This window comes from Chionomys nivalis, chromosome 7 (genome assembly GCF_950005125.1).
Source record: "Chionomys nivalis chromosome 7, mChiNiv1.1, whole genome shotgun sequence".
Lineage (NCBI taxonomy): Eukaryota > Metazoa > Chordata > Mammalia > Rodentia > Cricetidae > Chionomys > Chionomys nivalis.
This window is the reverse complement of record NC_080092.1, coordinates 32033603-32055606: the sequence shown is the minus strand read 5'-3', so window position 1 is coordinate 32055606 and position 22004 is coordinate 32033603. Positions and strand designations below refer to the sequence as shown.

General features: G+C 49.8%; 1 protein-coding gene across 1 annotated transcript in view; it reads right to left on the bottom strand.

The window, feature by feature from the left end:
• Positions 1-22004, bottom strand: part of Rasgef1c (RasGEF domain family member 1C) — a 67680-nt gene that overhangs the window by 5250 nt on the left and 40426 nt on the right. Inside the window, exons 2-11 of the mRNA XM_057775305.1 lie at positions 15906-16088; positions 15630-15752; positions 14532-14669; positions 12657-12857; positions 12048-12122; positions 6330-6419; positions 4461-4563; positions 3957-4036; positions 3782-3877; positions 2632-2727 (exon numbers count right to left, since the gene is read on the bottom strand). Coding sequence (XP_057631288.1) covers positions 2632-2727; positions 3782-3877; positions 3957-4036; positions 4461-4563; positions 6330-6419; positions 12048-12122; positions 12657-12857; positions 14532-14669; positions 15630-15752; positions 15906-16082 — 1179 coding nt within the window. The 5' untranslated portion in view covers positions 16083-16088. The remainder of the gene's footprint in view (positions 1-2631; positions 2728-3781; positions 3878-3956; positions 4037-4460; positions 4564-6329; positions 6420-12047; positions 12123-12656; positions 12858-14531; positions 14670-15629; positions 15753-15905; positions 16089-22004) is intronic.

Here is a 22004-nt window from a genome sequence, read left to right as displayed (position 1 = left end):
TAAAAAAAAATAAAATCATCTTTTAATATGCACAAGCCATTGATTCTAGGATCCCCTCACCCCAACTGAGATACCCAAATCCACAGAGGCTCCGATCCCTTCTTTAAGATGGTGTAGTATTTCCATGAAGCAGATACACCTCCTGTTGCCGGCTGTTAAACCATTTCCAGGTTGCTCCTCACACCTAACACAATGTAGATGCTATGCAGATGGCTTCTGTGTGCATTGTCCCGGGAACGGTGACAAGCGAAACAGTCTGTACTCCTTCAGGACAGATGTAAATATGAAATATTTTCCATTCTCCAATGCAGAACTCATGGAAACAGAGGGCTAGCTGCATATGTGTTTAAATATTCCAAGTATGCTAACTTTCAGCAAGGTTTTAAACAGAGCAGCCGGCTGTCGTTAGACTGAAGTGCTTCCTGTAGGCTGATGTGTTTGAGCACTTCTTTCCCAGTTGGTGGCGCTGTTGGAAGGTTACGGGACCTTTGGGAGGTGGAGATTTGCTGGGGGACAGTAGGGCCCTGCTGGTGGCCTTTGATGGTTTACAGCCTGGCCCCACTTTCTGTTTGGGGTCCACTTCCGGAATGCAGATGCAATGTGGTCAGGCAGCTTCCTGCTCTTTCCTCCACTCCTTCCCTTCAATGATGGACTCTCATCCCTACAGAACTATAAGCCAAAAGAAATCCTCTCTCATTCTCCCATCCCGTAGCAAAGAAAACAGGACACAGCCCAAAGTCAAGCCCGGAGCAGAGAACCTGCCCTGTGTCATTCCTCAATCAGCCCTAGTGGCGGGGTCTAGCGCGCCCCCTCCCACACCTGCTCCCTCAGTGTGTGGTCACATGAGTGGGTGTTTCATAGTCTTCCTCAGCTCTGATTCTAGAGACAAATTCAACGAGGAAATGACGGAGTCCCTACTCCCGGTTATGTCAGGATCATCACCAGGAAAAGCCCATCCCAAGCCCCTGGGCCCTGCTGTCTCATCCTCCTGGCCTCTAGACAAGAGCCTGGGACCACATGCTGGGTTGGACAGTCCCCTGACTCTGCCAGCTTTGGGACAACCAGGCCTGTGGGTCACCTGAGATTGGTGTAGACACCAGCAAAGAGCCCAGGCTTGTGCTGTGGTCCTCAAGAGCAGGAGACATGCACAGAGTTTTTGACAGCCTCCAAGACCTCTGTCTGACCATAGTTGTGGCCCATTTTACAGAGGGAGGGGATGAGCTTTCAATAGAGCAGCAGCGGCCTTCCTAATGCTGAGACCCTTTGATACAGCTCCGCATGTGGTGACACACGCCCATAAGGTTATTTTTATTCTACTTTATAACTGTAAGTTTGTTACTGTTGAGAATTGCAGTGTAGCCAGGTGACAGTGGCGGGGTAGGCCTTTAATCCCAACTCTCTGTGAGTTTGAGGCTAGCCTGGTCTACAAAGCAAGTTCCAGAACAGCCAGGGCAACACAGAGAAACCCTATCTCAAGAAACCCCCAAAACCAAAAAATAAAAAAAATGTAATGTAAATATCTGTGTTTTCTGAGGTCTTAGGCAACCCCTGTGAAAAGGTCATTTGACCCCCAAAGGTTGAGAATCACTCATATAGAGTCAGTAACAGGTCCAGGATTTATGCCTCTTGGAGCCAAAGGCTGCATGGGCATCAGGTGACCACCGAAGGTCATTTGCTGACCTTCCTGCAGGACAAGAGCCTCTTTCCTCCCACAGATCGGAAGGTCCTACTACTTCATGCCCTGCAGGCTCTGTTTGCAGAGCCCACAGACCACGCAGGGATGCGGATGGGCTCTCCTGAGCCACTCAGGAAGTCCAGTTCTGAGCGAGTGTCCGATGCCCTGCCTGCTGTGTGACTCCTTTCCACCTGAGAGGTACTGGGGGCTTCCTGGAGGAGGGGACATTTGATGAGCCCAGTGAGCTGAGGGAGCAGACATCTCTCTTCGCTTCTGCCTCTGTGGTTTCTGCTTCAGAACTCCATTCCGGGTCCCTTCTTTTGGGGACCTGCCCAGCTGACCCCATAGGTCTACATTGCTGGCTTTCTCTTCAGCCTGGCGCTCTTCAAGGATCAAAATGATGCTGTACCCTGTGTACATTTAGCCCAGAGTGCTGGTTGGCATGTGCCTGAGCCTCGGCCTCTCGCTCTGGGTGATGTTAGGGGGCTCAGATAATCCCACTCTGAGATGTAGATTGCTGCATTCTGTCTTCACTAAAGCCCCCCATTAATCCAGTGATTTGAGGGTTAGCAGTTCCATGATGGCAACTTTTGTCTGTATGTGTGTGTGTGTGTGTTTGTATGACTACAGGTGCATGTGGTCAAGCAGAGGCCAGAGGATAACCTTGCTTTTTAAGACAGTCTCTCACCGGCCTAGAGCGAGCTAACTAGGCTAGACCGACTGGCCAGAGAGCCCCAGAGATCCACCTTTCTCCTCCTTCTGGGTCTAGGATTATGAACACGTTCTAACAAACTCAGCTTTTCTTCACAAGGGTTCCGGGGATGATGCTCAGCTCCTCAGGAAAGCACACCACAAGTACTTCTCTGAGGCATCTCTTCAGCTTCCCCCCTTATTCATGCTGGGACTTTTAGCAGCTTATCTTCTTCGTTGGCATCACTGAAGGCCTGCGGACCCACCTCGAAGTTGACATGCCCGTTGGGAAGGCGGTTGGCACAGCCCTCGTTGAGGAAGTAGATGTCTTTGATCAGCAGGCTGAAGAAGGGGATGACAATCTGGAAGGGAGAGGGTGCAGATCAACGTAAAAGTGCAGGCCCCGCCCCAGCAGCCCAGAGCTAGAAGAGGGCTCGGAGCATAGGCACATGAAGTCCTAGCTTGTCCACCTGCCCCCCCGGCCACCCAGCCTCAGCATGGGTGGGAGAAAAACCATGCAGAGCTCCACCGTGGCAAGCGACTTCTCCAATCGGAGTTCAGCCCAGCTTCTACATATTCACCCTACAGTCCAACTCCTGAGCTGTGAGCCAGGACCTCTGCCAATGACACACAGCGCCACCCGTGTCCTGGGAACAGGGGAGCAGTCTATGGACTATAATAAGGCTGCGATGGTCACAGTTGCAAGACGGGGCTGGATACCTGGCTCTGTCGTGGCCTCGCAGTACAACTGTACAGTGAAGAATCCTCTCAGGGACTCAGTCTTCCAATCTGGCAGATGGGAATGCTGAAGCCCATCAGAGTTAAGTGGCGAGACGGGAGGCATGGAGCCCACATGCATAGATGCTCAGTGGAGAGAGATCCCTGCCTTGCTGTCTGGCTTTCTAACATCCTGGCTCCTGGGATGGGACAGGCTTACTAGGACAGAGACTGGGCCAGGTGATTTGGTCCTCCAGGTTCCTGATTGCTACAGTTTGGATCCTGTATTTTCCAAAGGCTCATATGGCTATGGCTTGCTTCCCAGGGAGGTGTTCGTGGGAGGATGTGGAAACATTAGGAGGTAGAGTTTAGTTAGCAAGAGATATATGCCTTTGAAAGGACTATGAGACCTTGAGTTCTTTCTCCTCCTTGGCTCCCCTACCATCAAGTGAGAAATTTAATTCTTATCATGTGTCTTTCCCATAAAAGGCCCACAGCAACAAAGTCCTCCAATCATGGACTGAAACCATCGAAACCATCAGTCAAATGGTTTATAAGTTGGTTGTGTCAGCTATTCGGTTACAGTGACAGAAAGCTGATTAATAAGACTCATACAGTCTTATCCAGTCAATACCATGGCCGGAGAAGGAAGGGGCTATGAAGATGGACACTTCTGACCTTCGACGGTCTCTTCCTTACCTTCTCTCTGCTGCTGTGAGCAGTCAGCGAGCGGTGAGCTGCCCCACGCAGGGCTGTCCTATAGTTGCAGAAATTCCCCGTGGGGTCCATCTGGTGCTGGGAGGAGACGGGGCATGTGGGCAGCTATACTCAGGGACAGGCTGGCCACACCCCTTAGGGTAGAAACCCTGTTTACCTCTAGGATGAAGAACTTGGCTGTTTTCACTTTGGCCCAAGTCTTCTTCAGCCTGGAGACAGGGCTCATGTTCATGCCGGCTAGAAGAAGGAGTACAGAGTTGGGAGGGCCCCTCCAGCCTGGACAGTCCCCTTTGTTCCCAGAGTGTGCCCTGAGTGTGGCTGAAGGGTGGCTGAGTGGGTACAGGCTGGCATTCATTATACCGAGGTTGTCAGGTAACTTTGACCCTGTCCCAACTACACAGGCCACACCATGGCATCACTAAGACCCATTTTGGTCTCTGTCTTAAGGTGTATACTGACGAACGCTTCAAATGCACCCTTGGGGGCAAACCCTGCTTCAAATGGATCACCTCCATCATTCTCTGATGTGGGCAGGGATGTGGCCCACAACCACCCACTGTGGAGAAGACCTTGACATGCACCCCACCTGCTGGTAGTGCCCACTTTAACCTCTCCCATGGTCCTCATACAGGCTACTTCAGGTCTGGGCAAGCTCACTCACAGATAATGGCCATGAGGGAGTTGAAGTTGCCAATGTTGAAGCACTCGCGGGCCACGTCAATGAAGAACTCAATCACTTGCGCTCTCTGCTTCTTCTTGGCTGGCTGGGGACAGGACCAGAGCTTCAGTGGGCACGCGTCCCCACTCCTTCCTGCTCAAACACCACATTCAAGCAGCCTCCTCCTGCCCTTCTCAAAGCCCACTTCACTGTGGATAAGTCCAAGGCCCAGGGTCTCAGGACCCTTTGTGGCTGAGCCAGCACACGCCTCCAAAGTGTGAGGTCAGATGTTACCCCATGACGCTCCTGTGGGGCACAGGTGCCCTGAAGGGGCTGAGGGGCGTCTTTGGGATGGTGCCCCCTTGAGGTTTTAGTTCTCATGAAAGACAGAAGTACTGCCATTTCCTTTTCCCCCCACCATGGAATTTGCTCTCTCCTCAGTGAGGGCCAAAGAGCAAGCCTGGGGCCTGCTGTTTATGCTGTCCCCTCCACCCCCCGCCATTGCTTTCTGTGCTGTCCCTTTATTGCTTTCTGTCAGAAAACTACGCCACTATGAAAAGTCACCTCGGGGACCAGTGCTTGGAACTCTACCTTTCAGGTTGGTCAGAATCAAACTGTCCCTGGGTCATCCCAGGAGGGTTCCTGAGTGTCCAGCTGCGCTCTGTCCAGCCTCCACACAGGTAAACCCTGGCTTAGCCGCCGAGCCAGCAATATGGCTATGGGAATGGGGCCAGGCCAGTATAACTCAGGTGGACCCTGCTTGTCCATCCACACAGTTTTGGTCTCTCTGGCCACCAAGAAGTATACTGTGACACGTCTGGATTTGTGCCACCAAAGTCCCTCTGAGGAGTGGTCTCCGCTGCAGAGAGCTGCCCACCCGAGATCTAGTCCTGCCCTTCAAAAGGAAACACACTCACTGACGACAGTGACAGAGTCAGGTGAGGTTTAGAGAAAGGCTGACCTCTCACCCCACGTGGACACCACAGAGCAGCTTCGCACACGCCTGACAGCTCTGTCCCTCTCTCAAGTGCAGACCCCTAGTGGGCATTGACCCTTGACCTCTGTCCCAGTGAGCCCAACTGAACTAGGCAGTCTCTCCTCTTGCACTTCACCTTAGAGGACACTACCCTTGGTATAAAGGAAACGAAGATGCCAGGCAGGGCATGGCCAACACCAGGATGCCAAAACTTCCTGCTGATAGAAGCAGTCACTGGCCTAGAGTTGTTTTGCAATTCAGTTGTTTTTTTTTTTTTTTAAGAATTATGGTTCATCATTTTCTATATTCAAAAAAATGACAGATAAAAGGTGCCCTGGAGACTGATGGCTTGGGTGAAATCGTTCATATCCTTCGGAACACTGAATAAGCATTCAAAGCAAGGCTGTTACACACTGTGAAACCTGTAGGGATAACCTGCTTTTCTCCTGCAAATGTCGTTCACTAACAGCACTAACAATAGCATACACAGCCTCAGAAGACACTAGTCAAAAGCAATAGGGGCTTGGTGTCAAATAAAACAAAGGACTTAGGAATAGATTTATTTCCAGTCTCACTGTTGGCCTGGACTTTCAATTTGCAATTTTCTAGTTCTTAAAGGTTAGACCATTTTTTTTTTTGCCCCCAAGCCCCAAGCAAGCTACACAACCCAGCGGCCCAAGGCAGACAGGCCTAGACTGAGGCGCACAGTGGGCTGCCCTCATTCCTCAACAACCAATCCGACTTTCTCTGCAGCCTGGGCTGGTGGAGTCACCCTGAGATTCCCTGGTTGGGCAGGGTGGTCGGTCATGCCCTGGGCTTGGGAGGTTGGGGTTCAGTACATCCTTCTAACCCCCAGGTAGCCTGTGACTGGCAGGCAGGGCCAAGCAGCTACTCACCATGCAGATTTCAGTCGCTACGAGATAGCACAGCCGGTTGAACCACTTCACATAGGCCTCTACATTGTTTGTCTTGTCGTTGAAGCGGGGCTAGGAAAGACATGTGGGCTGAATCTCCTTGTTGGTGAGTTTTCAGAGTGCAGAATCAGATTATAGCAATAAGGGAGAACCCAGACTCTGTGACGGTCTCAGAGTCAGCCAGAAACACAGTGACCCGATGTGTAACTTCCTGGTCTGCTTCCTAAGGGTTGGCGGCTCTAGACTGGTTCCTACCATCACCAATGTGGGCGGCCTTGGTTCCATCCACAGCACCAGATGAAGTACAAATATATGAATTAATGAGGCTGTAATTCAGAATTTACTGGTACACACATATAATCGATATTTATTAACCATAGAGTCTGTATTTATAAATTTGTGCACTGCTTAATTGTTTCTGTCATTCCAGCAGCCTGCATTGCTTTCCCATTCACTGGCGTGCAGGGACAGAAAGGCAAAACTTTTGAGCCCCTCAACTTACATAAGCATTTCCAGCTAAGACTGGACTAAACGAAGCTGCTGTGTCTTGTTCCTGCTCGTGCTGTGAGCAAGGATCCTTTCCCCTGCCTTTGTTTGGTCTCTCTTCTATTGTTGTGTTTTCTTTGGAGGACAGTTTCAGTGTTTTGAAAGGATCCCAAGAATAATACTGAAGTGATGTGTTTCATTCCTAAGAACACAAGGTTAAGGTGTGTCCTGCACAGAAAATAGGTTCTAAGGGGCCTTCATTTATCTGTGACATACAGAGTTAGATAGACAGATATACGGATAGACAGGTGAACAGACAGACAGAGGGAGAGACATACAAGTAGGTAGATTAGATATACATACTGATAGATATTTCCTTTCTGTGGTGTTGGCCTTGCGCATGACAGGCAAGTATACTACTTCAGAGCTACGGCTCAGACCCAGGCACAAGTTGGCCTGGCCATTTGCCCTGAGCTCAGGGTTAAACAGGGATGCACAGTAGATAAGTGTCTTTAAACATGCACACATAACCACAACTATGTGTTGATTGCATGTAGTGTTGAGAAGTCTGCCGGAGCCTAATGTTGTTGCATTTTCCCCCCAGGAGCAGTGATTTAGGACTGCTAACTTGATGTCTGTGTTGGCATTCACATAATGACTGGGAATAGCAGAATCAACTCTACGAATGTGTGTAGTATGTATGTGTGTAGTATGTATGTATGTGCATACCTATAGCTATAGATTTTCATTTTAACCTTTTCCTGAGTCATAAAATGTCTGGGGGAAAACAATTTCAATTTATGCTGAATGGTCTATGAATTATATATGTGTATATATATATCATATATGTGTGTGCATGTGTGTGCTATTGTTAAAATGATTAAACTTAAGATAAAGAAATGTGTATGTTGAACCAGCAGTGGTGGTGTGACCTTTAATCCCAGCAGTTGGGAGGCAGAGGTAGGCAGATCTCTGAGTTGAAGTCAGCCTGGTCTACAGAGCGAGTTCCAGAACATCCAGGACTACACAGAGAAACCCTGTCTCAAAACAACAACAACAAACAAACAAAAGCAAACAAAGAAATGTGTATGTTAAAACTACCAGGGTAATTTTCAATTAACAGAGGAGGCAGACAGAAAGAGACGAAAAGAAAGGAGAGAGAAATAAATCGGGAGATCAAGGAAGAGAATGACAAATGCCACAGCAGTTGATGAGGACAAACACTTGCAGATCAGCAATTACAATCAAATTCCATTTCTTGCCATTTTCTAAGTCAAGGATATAAGTAAAAAAGAAATAGGAAATTATACATTTGATAAATGTCACATAGCTATTCAAAGGATCTGATCCCAATCTTTCTGGCTCAACTAAGATTTTTTTCAACTTTATGGTGGGCTTATCAGGATAGAACCCCATTGGGAGTACAGAAATAACTGTAATATCTGGACAGGTTTTAAGGCAAAAACTATTCTGAGGGAGAAGGTTTGTAGAAGCAATTAAAGGGCAACCACACAATAAGAGGTCCAATCTGTTGGGACAATGTCATGAATGTAAACATGGTTGTGCCAAGTAACATGTCTTCAAAGTGTGGAGGAAGGGCTGGCGAGATGACTTGGTTTCCCGAGTCTGATGACCAGAACCACAAAAAAGCCAAGTTTGGTGACGCTCACTTGTAATCCCACTGATGTGATTGTTATATTGACGAAGAAACAGCGAGATAAATCACAAAGAATATTAAAGAGATGTCAATGTGGTTGTGAAGAAATTTAGGAGAACAGTTATTAGTAAGCAAAAAACGGACGGGAAATGGTTGAATCCCGTAACATTGCCAGAAGCTATGGAACAACTTAAGAGGAAAGAGAAAAGAGGGGACCAGCTACCCAGGAGACTGAGGCAGGGGGATCCTAAGTTCAAGATCTGACTAAACTAGTTAGTGAGCCTGTCACACAATAAAAAGAAGAAAAAAAAGCACAAAGGAGGTTCGGGAGTGTAGCTCAATGGTAGAGTGCCTGCCCAGGAAATAGAAGGCCCTAGGTTCGATCCTCAGTACCCCTTTGTGGGGGTGGGGAAAGGATAAAGAGAAAATCTAAACAGTCTTATTGTCACTAAATAATAAGAATAAACTAAGAAACAATCTAACAAGAAAACTCTTGACTATTTTTTGGAGGACCAAGTTTCTTTAAGAACACATCAGACTTGGACGTGTTCCTGGCAAATGCTGAGTAATGCTCCAGCAATAGGCAGTTCCAGTCTTTTATACATAACAGAGAAAAGAGAAAGAGCAGCCAACAATAGTATCAGGAAGAAAAGTACCAGTCAGTCTTACTCATGGTTAACAGTGGTAGATGCTCTAAACAAAACAGCACACAGGGCCCAGGGATGCACGGAAGAGATAAGGGTTTATCTTATCCCTGTTCTGCTTATTTCAGAAATGTAAGGTGGATTCAACATTGATTTAAAAAAACTAATAAAAACAACCACTTCACAGTTTAGGGGAGACGCAACATGTGAGTTTTGTGGCAATGCATCATTGTGAAAATATTTCTTACATCTCAGAGACAGGAAATTTGCTAGACCTTACAGCCAAGATTTTGATATACCTTGAGGTCACGTAAGAGTGTCCGATATTCTGCTATGTACTCAGTTTGTTCAACCTGCCTCTAAGAGAACGATGAAAAAACATCCGCACTTGCCTCGGATTCTCCACAGAATCAGCGTTTGCAGCCTCAGCTAATCCATAGCTTAGCTTTAATCTTCAATTATGTATCCTTCCAGGCCCCTGGCCCGGAGCAATGCATGTGTGTTTGCATGTGTGCTATGACAATCATTGGCCGGAAATAGAAGACAGGACAAAAGAGACTCTATGCGATAAAGTATCTGCCACAAATGCTCAAGACAGCATGGAGACAGTCTGCTTGCAGAACCGTTTGCTGTCTGCGTCAGTTGGAATGGGTAGACTCATCCCTTGTGAAACTCTGTTAGAGATTTCTGTAAAGTGCCCATCAGTCCTCCCTCATGAGATGCCTTAATAAAGGAAAACGAAGTCCTTTGTTAGGGACAGATTCAGGCAGGCTCAGTATCAGACTCATCTGACAGACAGATTACAGACAGCTCAGAATCATAAGCTACACAGAGACAGAGGGCACATGGAGAGGAACAGAGAATTCAAACTGGGCTCACTCTTGGACAAAGTCCCCCAAGAGGAGGTGTTAGATGCTTTTCCTGAATGCGATGCTGATGCATATCGGTGAATCCGAGACTGCCTCTAATGCCTGTAGTCTGTGCAGAGTAATAAAGCCAGAGAAAGAATCCAACAGAACCGAACAACCACGCAGGACGGACCTCTTGACAAACTAAGAAGCAAGGCTCCTTTCAAGACCTCAGGAAATAACCTAACAGCAAACACACTCAGGTATGACCTGCTAAAGGCATTCCTTCTAAACTCAGGAAAAGAAGGCTCTCTTCCCTCAACACCCCTGCTTGTCATTGTAGTAGTGTGTGTGTGTATGCGCGCAAGTTGGTGCTATAAGCAAAATCGGTGTGTGTGGGGGGTGTCCCCTGCATTAAGTAACCTGAGGGGTTCCTATTTTATGGCTGCCACAAAAAAAGAAACGAATACTGTTTCAGGGGCTGGAGGGATGGCTCAGTGGTAAAGAGCACTTGCTGGGGGCTCCCAGCATCCACGTGATGGCTCAGGGGTAGAATACTCGCCTAGCATGGACAAGGCTCTAGGTTCAATGCCAAACACCTAAAACAAAGTTCTATTTAGTACTGTCAGTTACAAAATTGATATACGAAAAAACCTTACTGTTGTCTTAATGGGGAGCACCTGATTGGCCTCAAGCCGGTTTTCACTGAATACTATTTTGACTTGAACGACAGAGAAACTCTCGTTAGTCAGAGCAGCGTTTGGCTGACCTTGCCTTGATAATGGATGAGAAGCTTGTCACCTCCAAGAGAACAGTTCATAGCATTTGCAGCCAATAATGAAGTTCAAGCTTTCAAGAGAAACTTGGAACTTAACAAAACCCTTGTCCATCTCTGTGAGCATGACAGCCTCTAGGTTTTCACAGCTTTTCTTCCCCCAGCAGTAGGGAGATCTGCTTCACACAGCATCTCCGGGTTTTCTCAAGGGGCCGATATGCGCATAATCACATAGTCAAGGTGTCTGAGAGTCCAGTGAGTGTCACAGTACACGGAAAGCTCCAGGATAGATTTTTGGATCTCATGTTACAATGAGCGTTTAAAAATCAGCACTTGCGATATCTAACAAGTATATGGACAAATATCTCACACGAATTTCAAATTCTCAACTACATACCCGTTAAAGCCCCTCCCCCAGGAGATTGGCTCTGGGATGGAACCTAGGGTTTCCTGAAGCGGAGGAAAGGGCTCTGCCCTTGACCTCCAGCCCCCGACCTGAGGACATACGTTTACGTTGCTCCTTGGTCTTGTAAAGTCATGTGATCTTTACCAACAGCACCCTGTTTTCCTTCCAGAGGCACAGTATGTCTAACTTATGCTCCTTGCCTCTCTCAGAGGGCAAAAGACGCAATCACACACTATAGCACTTAACTTGCACTCCTTTTGTTAGATGGGCCTTGGAGGATGCTTCCAGTTCTGGCTGAATCTAGCCTTTTGGTTGGACGCCCTACACCAGTGGTTGGGCCTCTAGGAGCTAAGAACTAGCTCTAAATCCTGGCATGGTTCAACGTGCCCAATCTTCTCGAGGTGGCCAATTTTTTCACGCACGGGGCACCAGCCGGCACTTCCGTCAGTGGCCGCTGGAGGGCACCGGCGCCCGCCGAAATGCACAGGGAGGACCCGCAGGTCCTACGACATGCAAGATGCACCCTGTATCTGATCTCTACCCAGTGTAGGAGCTAGACTCAAAGTGATAGCAGGTTTAACGAACACGCCTGGCTGAATGAGTGATCTGATGGGGTTCACCCAGTAAGTCTCATGGGCTCCCTGGGACTCGGTGCTGTTGCCATCTGAGCTGGAAAACCCTGGGTAGGGTGGCCAGGGGCCCTCCATTCCATTCTGAGCATCATCAAGGCTCCCCTAGTTGATGCCGGTGAGATCCATCCATATCAAACACCCCCCACTACACCCTCTCCACCCCCACCCCCTACCCGCTCACTCCCCACGCCCTGGCATGGTCACCATTAGGTGGAGGCCAACATTGTCGAGGCTCTTCCAAGAACCTTTTACCTTTGTGCCCTCCAGGGGGTCCTTGTTCACAAAAGCCTGGACAAACTCCTCGGGTCCAATGTGTCTTAGTCGCTCCTGCACGGGAAGGGAGAAGAGTCAGAAGAGAGGGAAGGTGTGGGGAGGGGGTAAACGCCGGGGAGGCAGCAAATGCGGCAGGAAGTGCCCACTTCCCTTCATTGCTTCTCTCGGGGGCCCTTTGGCCTCTGCACCTACACAGAAACCCGTGTGTTTGGGGCAAGGTCAGCTCATTCCCTTTTCCGGGCACGAAGGAGGGCTTAGCTGTTGCTCTGGAAAGGGCAGCCTCCCCTGCCCCCCACCCCCAGGCATGTAGGGCCCCAATGGGAAATTCCTTTGGCCTGAGAAGAACACACAGTGAATGACATCATAATAGAGTTTGAACCCAATTCCACTGTCCTCAGCCTAGACTATGATGTTGGCACTTCTAGACCTCCTTGCCGCCCCCAAGAATGCCGAGGGACTGCTCCGGGGTCCTCTGCAGATGCCCCTGGTCCCTGAGCCTAGATCCCTGGGTTCACCTGAGATCAGGAAAGACAGGCTGGGAGCAGCATTGGCTGTTTGCAATTGCTCCCTTCCCTGGGTCCCACTCACCAGCTCCACATGGGTCAGTTGCTGGGCCAGCGTGTAGGGGTCACTGCAAACACCTAGGAGCTCCCTGTGGATGGAGGCTGGTGGCTTGGTCCTGTACGAGATGGGCTTGTCAGCCCCTACCAGGCCTTCTGGCCCCTGGCCAAGAGATGCCAATTTCTGGTGCAGAGTCTGCAGGAGCTGATGCATCCTGTTCCCGTAGGTCTAGGGCAGGGCGAGGGGAGAAGGTGCTCAGGCCTAAATACCCACACCCCAAACTCAACCACAGCTGCAGGCTCTAGGACGAGTGTGTGAGCATGTGTACGTGTGCATGTGTGTGTGTACACGCGTACGTGTGCATGTGCGTGCGTGTGCCTCTGTGGACAAGGCCAGGTGCCAGCAAACACGCTGGGACCTGGGACCTGACAAAAAGACCCTTCGTTGGACTTGTGGTAGTTGGGGCCAAAGTGAATGCCAGTTGGGAGAAGGTTTCAGGATTACAGGTGGGAGCTAAGGAAATACTTTGGGTAGAACATCTCCGGCTAACGTGGCTGAAGGGCAGAGTGGGGAAGGCAACCCAGGGAAGGAGAGAGAGAAGGAAGGGAAGGCAAGGGACAGGCCCTGCCTGGAGCATTGACCTCTTACTGGCTCCAGTGGGAACCATCCTGCTCCTTGAGCCCGCCCAGCTCAGAAAGGTCTTCCCAACCAGTCTCATGCTCCTGCCTCAGCCTCTAGCAGTGCTACCTTCTTCAGAGTGACTTCTCTCACAGGGCCCCAGCTAGAATGATGCTGGAAGGGACAGGACATGCCATCTCTGTCACGAGAGCCCAGCCCAGTTCTGGGCATGCAGCACGTACCCCACGAACGCGGCAGGGACAAACCTGCTCCACATGGAGCTCAGCACAACGGCCGCTTTGGATTATGCTCTGGGCTGGGGGCTGGAACAAGAGGTTCCTGCAGGGGCATCCTCTTCTACCCACGAGGGGAAATCCATCGTATCTCCTTCAGAGATCATATTTATTTAAAAAATATTTTTAAAATAAAAAAATAGGTGCCTGCGTGTTTGTTTGTGTGGGGGGTATACACTTCAGTGGAGGTGTCCTCAAAGGCCAGGATAGGGTTTCAGTCCTCTGGAGCTTGAGTTACAGGTAAGTTGTGAGCTGCTTGGTGTAGATGAACTGACCTTAGTCCTTCTGCTCTTAACCACCCCTGAGTCACATCAGCCCCAGAGACACTACTTCTAAACAGAGATGCCATCGGCCTAGCATAAGAGACATCCACATATTGGAAGAGTTTTGGCCAGTAACCCAGAATAGACCCAAGTGTGTTAGCCTGTGGCGAATGTCACACATAGAGATGACTCCATGCCTCATGAGCCAAGGAGTCATCCCGGGAGCTGGCAGGTCAGCAGTAGGCAGTTGGGGGAGTCGGCTTTCTCGGGTGCTCTTGGGGTTCATCTGTAGAGCTCTTCTCCTGCCCCCAAATGACAGGTCCTTGGCCACAAGTACCGACAGCCAGTTTGACCCTGCATGGGGAGTGGGGCAGTGGAAGGGGGGCCTCTGTGGCACAGGTCCCTGGATATGGGACTTTGCAGGTGGCTTAGTGGGTCAGAGGGTCACTGCCGGGCAACCAGTCCATCTGAGCCCATTGGTGGGTCCTACTCACTACCTAACATCATTGCCAGGACGGAAGGGAGAGTTAGAGATACTGGGCCTAAACAGGGTCCGGGATTCCCTCTTAGCTATGTAGGGCCTGGTTCCTCCGTGGGCTCCAGAGGGCCCATTGAGGTGCTGTACTCTGCAATGTGAGGAGAGAAGAGCCCAGAGGAGACTAAAACAGCTCAGGACCTGGATAGAAAGACACAGGAAGGGGAAGTGACGTCCACCCTGGCTGGCCCACCTCGTCACACGGGGCGATGCGGCCCACCACGTCTGTCAGGTGTCCGATGGTGGACTCCTCTTCAAAGTCCCGTGGGAAGGTTTCTGTCCACTCGGCCAACAACTGGAGCAATTTGGCACCAAACTTCCGGACTCGGGCCTGCAAGGCAGAGCAGAGAAAGGGGCCATTTGGCGGGGTGCTGCGAGGAGTTGTCAGGGCCCCACTGAGCATGCTCTGCCTATCTGGAGCATCCTTGGCCTCTCCCTTTCTGGGAGTTAAGGTATCTTAGTTTTCCATGGGACTCCCTCTCTTTTACCAGAGGCTCAGGCCCAGCTCAAAGATGGAACTATATGAGTTCTGGCCAATCAGATCCTCGCATTCTAATTTATCGTGTGTGATGTCCGGCACACAGATGAGCATATGACCTAAGGCAGACCAATGAAATCTCAACCTTTTACCTTTAAAGGTCTTTCCAGGAGATTGGAAGGTTAGAAGGTCTCCTTGGCAAAGGAGGCCACCTACCACCATGCCCGAGAATCTGCCAGCAGTAGGTGAGCCCTTAGTCCCAGATGGAATCAGGGCAGAGCATCCCAGTGAGGATGACCATGTCCTAGTTCTGTGATTTGGGCCCCTCAAAGAGAAGGCAGTTACATGCATCAGCCAAGTCCCTTTTCTTGGGTCAGTTGAAGTTGAGTTTCTGCCACACTACCCAAAAGCCAGACCGACACAGGTGAAGAAAATCATAATTCACAGGACCAGGTCAGGGAGAAGGGAAAGAGTCTGAGGAACCATGGCTTGGAGAAGCCATCCTTCTCCTACAGAAATAGGAGCCCAGCAGAGGCATGGGGCCATCCCAGGCCACAGGGGGTAAGGGCCCCATAAACTAGGCTCTGGGGACACATCACTAGCTTTAAGAAGATCTCACCAGACTTTGGGAAATGGCACAGGTGTAAAGGTGTCTATCCTTGCAGGTCCTGGACCTCGGGTAACTTAATAGGCTCCTTTTTCCAGAGGGCAGAGCAACCACTTCCTCCCAGAGAGGCTGACCCTGTGATGTCACGCCCCGGGATACGGGATACGGATGCACTCAGGTGCTCCCTGGCCTGCCCAGCTCCTCACCTTGTCCAGCACCGGCTTGTCCAGCTGTTCCTGCTCTATGCACAGGTGGCACACCCGAGCCAGGAGCTCCCGGGGCTCGATGAAGAGACGCGAGCTCAGCAGGAAAGTGAAGATGTAGGCTTTCTGGTGAGGATAACACACGAGCTCATCAGGGCACAGAGAGTGTGTCGCCAGCCTGCCCCAACTCCCCCGGCACAGGCCATTTCCGGTCCATTTCCAGTCTGTCAGCTGCCCCCTGCTCTCCCCGCCACCCCTCCCCCAAGGCGGCTCATTTACCTCGGGGTAGTAATCGGCTGTAGGCACCAGGTGCTGAATCAGGGTGTCCAGAGAGGCTGAAGATGGAGCTCCATCTAGGAGGGGCTGTCCAGCCTGCTCGCCTTCTGTGGATTCTGTGGGAGGTGGGCTGAGGCTGCCCGGGGTGACCATGTCGGAGGCACTCAGTGTCCGGGGCATGCCTGCCTGCAATGGCGAGAAACAGTTGGGGTAACTTTTGCTGGAGCCCACTGACTCCCTGGGCAGGCTGAAGGACTCTGTCTCTCACTGTCCACATCGTGTGAAGTTGCCAGTGTCCCTTACTTCACAGCCCAGCATTCATTCTCCATTTTCTTACAGCCCCTCGGTTCCTCCCCCAGGAACTGTTTCTTCCTTACTGTCTGTTTCTGCAGAACCTCTCTTCTTGGAAAACCCCTCCATAAAAGCTGCTTCTCTCACTCTCATTTTTATAGTTCAGGCTGGCTGTAGCTCTCAGCACCCTCCTGCTGCTTCAGACTCATTTAGTGTTGGCACTATGGGGGTGAGCCACCATGCACACGAAAAGTTGTTTTTCCAAGTCCCCAGTAGTCACCAAAGCTACTGGCCACAAAGCCTGGCTCAGGTAGGATCCTGATCCAGGCTAGGGGTTCAGGAACAATCCCAGATCTTCCTTGATACTTGGAAGCTATTGTTCCCCTGGGGTCCTATTGACTGGGCTTTGGGGACTGTGAGCTCAATGTCGTTGAGTTCATCCTGTCACTGTGAGGATCTGGGAAAGCAGGCACACTCTTTTTGGGGGGAAAGAGCTGGGAGTGAACCCTTGTGCATACTACCCCAGGGCTCTACCACTGAGCTATCATCCCCCTTTGTTACTTTTCATTTTGAGACAGGGTCTTCTAAGTTGCCCGAGCTGACTTTGTACACGCACTCTGTAGTACAGGCAGGCCTTGAACTTATGATCCCCTTGCCTTAGCTTGCTGAGCAGCTGAGATCATGGGCCTGTACTACCAGGTCTGTCTGAAAGCAAACACCTTCCAAAGAACAGTGCTGGAGCTCCTGGATGCTCTGCCTGAGCCATGCTGCAGACTTACCTGTTAGATACACCTGCTTAAGTTGGAGTTCTTGCCAGTGTAGTTAAAAATCACTGCCTCCTGCAGCTGCCCTTCCAGGCGCTCTGTGATATAGGCTCACTCACCTGCCCAACTCTGCTTCCTCCCTTTCCCCTCATGCTTTTGCCAACCACCACAAGCTCTTCTCCCCAAACACTGACTCCGGAATACACTGTCCCGCCTGCAGGGTGGCTCTCCCACTGTCCTTGGTCTTCCCTCAATACATGTCAGAAACACCTCTGGGGCTACCCCTGCTTCCTCCCGATGTCCCTCTACTGCAAGGCCACACCTAATCCCTCGTGGATACAAGTGGACTTTTATTGTGAGCCCTGTTGTAGGGCTGGGGGCTTCTGTCGGTTGCTGGTGTAGAGAAAGGCCCTCTGGGGGCATTAGTGTTCCCTCCACGCAGGCACACCAGAGTGCCTCTGTGGTCTGGCCAGCAGAGGGCTTTTGCACATTGTTTTACAGGGAATCTATGCTTGCTCCCAGCTCTTCCACACAGGCCAGTCTGTGGGTGTAGAACCAGTTCCAGCCTAGACGGTTAGGGCACCCCACTTTCTCAAACACAGAATCTTACAGGATCACCCCGAGGAAGTTCCCAAGACAGTATGCCCCCTGCAAGACTCTGGTCTTTCCCTGCTTTTTCTGCCCACTAGTGATCCTGACCTGAGAGTAGAGACAGAAAGACAGGAGGTCAGAGCACACTCAGGGGTGAGAGGAACCCTTCAGAGAGCTAGCCACAGTCTGTGATGTGGGGAGTGCTGGGACGGGGTTTGGTCACCAGGAGCGGTGGCGCACGCCTTTAATTTCAGCACTCTGCAGGCAGAGGCAGGAGGATCTCTATGAGTTCAAGGTCAGCCTGGTCTACAAAGGAGTTCCAGGATAGCCAGAGCTGTTACACAGAGAAACCCTGCCTTGAAAAGGGGTAAGGGGGGGGAGGCTTGGTCACTCCATGTGGATGGACATATGGATAAAAAGCCCTGACCTTGGTGACAATCACAGCTTTATTTACAGCTCCCTAACAAGCTATAAGCACTCAATTTTCAGTCCTGAAACTAAATTTCACAAATGCCCTCTGTAGGTGAAGATACACGGGGGTGGGGTTCCCTGAAGTTCTCAGTGGAGAGGGTGGCCATCTCTAGAGACAGCAGACGCCAACCATGTCTCAGGCCTGGGGCTCAGCACCTGGTTCTAACTCCACGGGCCAAAGTGTGGGAGCTTAGATGGTTCCCTCTCTCCTGTGTGATGTCTGTCACCTCTTTACCCTGCAGCCTGTCCTGGACCCCAGTTCACTTTTCTCCAAGATGGGCCAGTGACCACATGGAGGTGACAATGACTCTCCGTGGGACAGGGCAGCAGTCTGTCACATGGTGGAAGGAACCAGAGAGGGATGCTTCATGAGACAACAGGGAAACCCTCAGAATATCTTGGGGCCTGGCTTAGCATCAGACATTTGATGCTGGTCCCATGAGGATGGGTGGCTGGATCCCCAAGTTCACTCTGGGGGCTAAAGGCGTGTTCCACAGGGGTGGCCTGAGAGAGGACAAGCTGTAAGTAGGAGTTTGGGGAGGTCATTGCACTGGGGCCTGAGGGTAGGAATGACCCTGTGGAAAAACGTGCCTGGGAAGGGACCAATGTAGGTGAAGGCTGGGATGATTTGGAAGGTGTGCTTATGTGGCAGGGGCCAGGTCACTGGGTCCTGGGTGACAGAGTAGGGGATGAGGGAGAGAATAGGGTAACGGGGCCATCACACATCCATTTGTGAAACACACGTCCTTCTAAGAAGCACACCGAGACCCCAAGCCCTGCCCATGCATCCTTTCCTGCAAGTATGGGTGACTTTTTGATTAGTTTCTTCTCTATTGCCCTATAGCTTCTTTACACAGAGACAGTATAAGTGTATCACGCACGCACGCGCACACACACACACACACACACGAAATTGCTTATCACCCACACTGACTACTTCTGGGTACTTTTCATTAGCAATCTTTCTGTGGCAGGCCAGGGTTTAGTTAATTTCTCGCTTAAAACACTTTATTTTAATTTTTAAAACCATCTTATTCACTGTTTATATGTCCAAGAGTAATTCCTTAAAGCCAATGATGGAACAGCCTAAACGTTCATCAGTGCATGGATAAACAAAATCCATGTTTAAGGTAGAACAATATTTCATCATATATATATATATATATATATATATATATATATATATATATACCTTAAAAGGGAGAAAATTCCAGCATGGAGAAACACAGAGGACATGAAGCTAAGGGCAGAAACCAGTTACACAAAGAGAAAGCTAGCTTGGGGAGATGGGTCTGACTCACAACCTCCTGGAAGTACAGTTCCGAGGACTTCAATGCCCTCTTTGGTTCCACAGGTACCGCACTCAGCAGTGCTCTCTCTCTGCCTCTGCTGCGATAACTGTTTGAGTTTCCCTCTTGGCATTTTTGGTGACATGAGGCTGAGTGTGTGAACTGCATACAGGCACAATGTGGTTCTAGGACGTGGTTCTAGGACGTCTCCATTCTATGATGCATCGTCAGGCTTCATGGTCCAGTAACAAATGCCTGAATTAGTCAACGTATCAAGACAGACGGTTTATTTCAGCTTACTGTTTTTTTTTTAATATTTAATTTATTTATTATGTATACAATATTCTGTCTGTGTGTATGCCTGCATGCCAGAAGAGGGCACCAGACCCTGTTACAGATGGTTGTGAGCCACCATGTGGTTGCTGGGAATTGAACTCAGAACCTTTGGAAGAGCAGGCAATGCTCTTAACCTCTGAGCCATCTCTCCAGCCCCTCAGCTTACTGTTTTGAAGCTTCATTTCTGGTCAGTGTCTGACTGCTTTGGGCCAGTGGAGACACCATGATAGGGTACTTAGTACAGGAAAAAAACAACAACAACAACAACAACAAAAAAAAACACTCGCCTCATAACTGGGAAATGAAAGGGATGAAGAGGAAGAGCTCAGCTACCGCAGTCCCCTTCAGGTGCATGACCCCAGTGACCCCGGTGACCTGAAGAGCTCTCACCGTCTTACACCTCTTGAAGGCCTACCACCATTCAATAGCACCATCCTGGGGACCAAGGCCTCTGCAGAGCATCAAGAGCCAAACTAAGTAAGACCATGTACAAGTTACTTGAGTCGTTGCTGTGATGAAATACCCTGGGAGAAAGGGTTTATTCTGTCTCACAGTTCGTGGTGGAAAGGGCTGGAGCTATCTGGTCACATTACAACCACAGTGACAAAGGAGAGAGTAATAAAGATTTCTCCTTTCTTTGCAACACAGAACCGGAGCCCAGCAATGGCGCCAGTCACTTTGGGGGTAAGCCTTCCCATCTTAGCCTAATTAAAATTACCCCTCACAGGCATGACTGGAGGCTAAGCTAATCAAGATAAACCCTTATAAGTGAGCCTGGAGCCTTTTGACAGTCAACACTAACCATCCAAGACCACAAAAACAGATGAGATTTGTACAATAATCAGTGCTGGCGGGCATGTTGGAGCAACCCTTTGAACACGGCTGGGGTGAAGGGGGAAGGGGTACCTGATGTCGGTGCTCTTGAATTGTGCCAAGATTGGGTTCCATGTGGCAAATGCTTCTTGTCCCATTGTCCTTTGACACCAATAAAATCATTGGCAAGGCATTCCAAGAAAAGATCACAAGGGAGGGGTGCTGGAAAGAAAGGTGTGAGCTTCGGCTGTAACCTGGCTCATAGCTGAAGTAGCCAAGCCAAGGCTTACATTGCTTAGTCCACACTGTCTGTGGCTTGTACCAGCAAGGGTCCCCTTATTCTTCACACTAGCAGAAAAGCTGCCAGTCCTCTGCCCTCATGTGGACTTTCCTCACTGTGTTAAGGTGGTCTCCTTTTTGTCCTGAGCAGTTGTTAACTTTGCCGGTTCTTGCTCTGCACGGACCTGACTGTGCGTGCACGAGTGTTTCCGGCAAACGTCTGCTCCGTCAGTTCTCAGCTGAACCATCCTGCTTTCCATCATTAGCTCCCGCCGAGTCCTGCTGTGCGACCCTTTCATGTGCTGCTACGTTTGGTTTGACTGTTTTGTTCCTGTTAAGGCTTCGGCATCACTGTCCCTGAAGAAATATTGCCCTCAAATTTTCTTTTGTTGTGGGATCCCTAAACCAGACCTAATCCTTTTCCTATAGAACGAGCTCAGAAGCATTCTTCCCCTTCAGTTACTGGTAAAAGTTTGAGAGGGTTGACATTAGTTCTTCTTTATGTATTTAACAGTGAACTCCACCAAGTTTGGGGCTTTTCTCTGTTGGTAGCTTTTGATCACTAATCCGTTCTCCTAACTAGTCTCAGGGCTTTTTCAAACATTCATTTCTTTGTACTTCAGACGTTGTAACTTTCGTGGTTCTAGGAGTTTCCATCTGCTTCGTCTAGGTTATTCGATTTGTTGGCATACAACTGCTCGTGACATTCTGATCGTCTTCTCTATTTACCCAGAACTGTTCCATTCAGCCGTACTTCTTTCTTCTAGGGCTTTTGGGGGCTCTCGGAAGAGGCTTGAGTCTCCAGCTCTCTCTCAGGGCCTGGAACCAAACTGCTCTGGGGACAGGTATCTAGAGGCAGATGTGCAGGGTCTCTGTCAACCCAGGGCATTGGCAAGGCTGCTATTTTGCTAGGCTGCTACTTCAGGAACAAGGAACAACCTGTGTCCTCAGAGGCTGAGGCACTGAACACAGGGCTGTTTCCAAGGGTTTGGATGAAGAACTTGTTCCAGCTAGTTCAGACAGGTTCCGACCTCCAGAGGTTTCAGTAAGGAACAGATTCTGTGTCACTCCTGGTCACTAATCCTTAGAGGATGGCCTTCTTTTATTAGACGGTCTCTCTTCGCAGTAGCAAACCTAAGCCCTAATGGTGTGTGAGTAGACAGGGTCACCAGGAGGAGACTAGTGGACTTCCCTGGGTCCCTGGGCTCCCAATTCTGGACCAAGCTCCTGTCCTTGATCCTGTGAGGTAGGACTTGATAAATATTGAG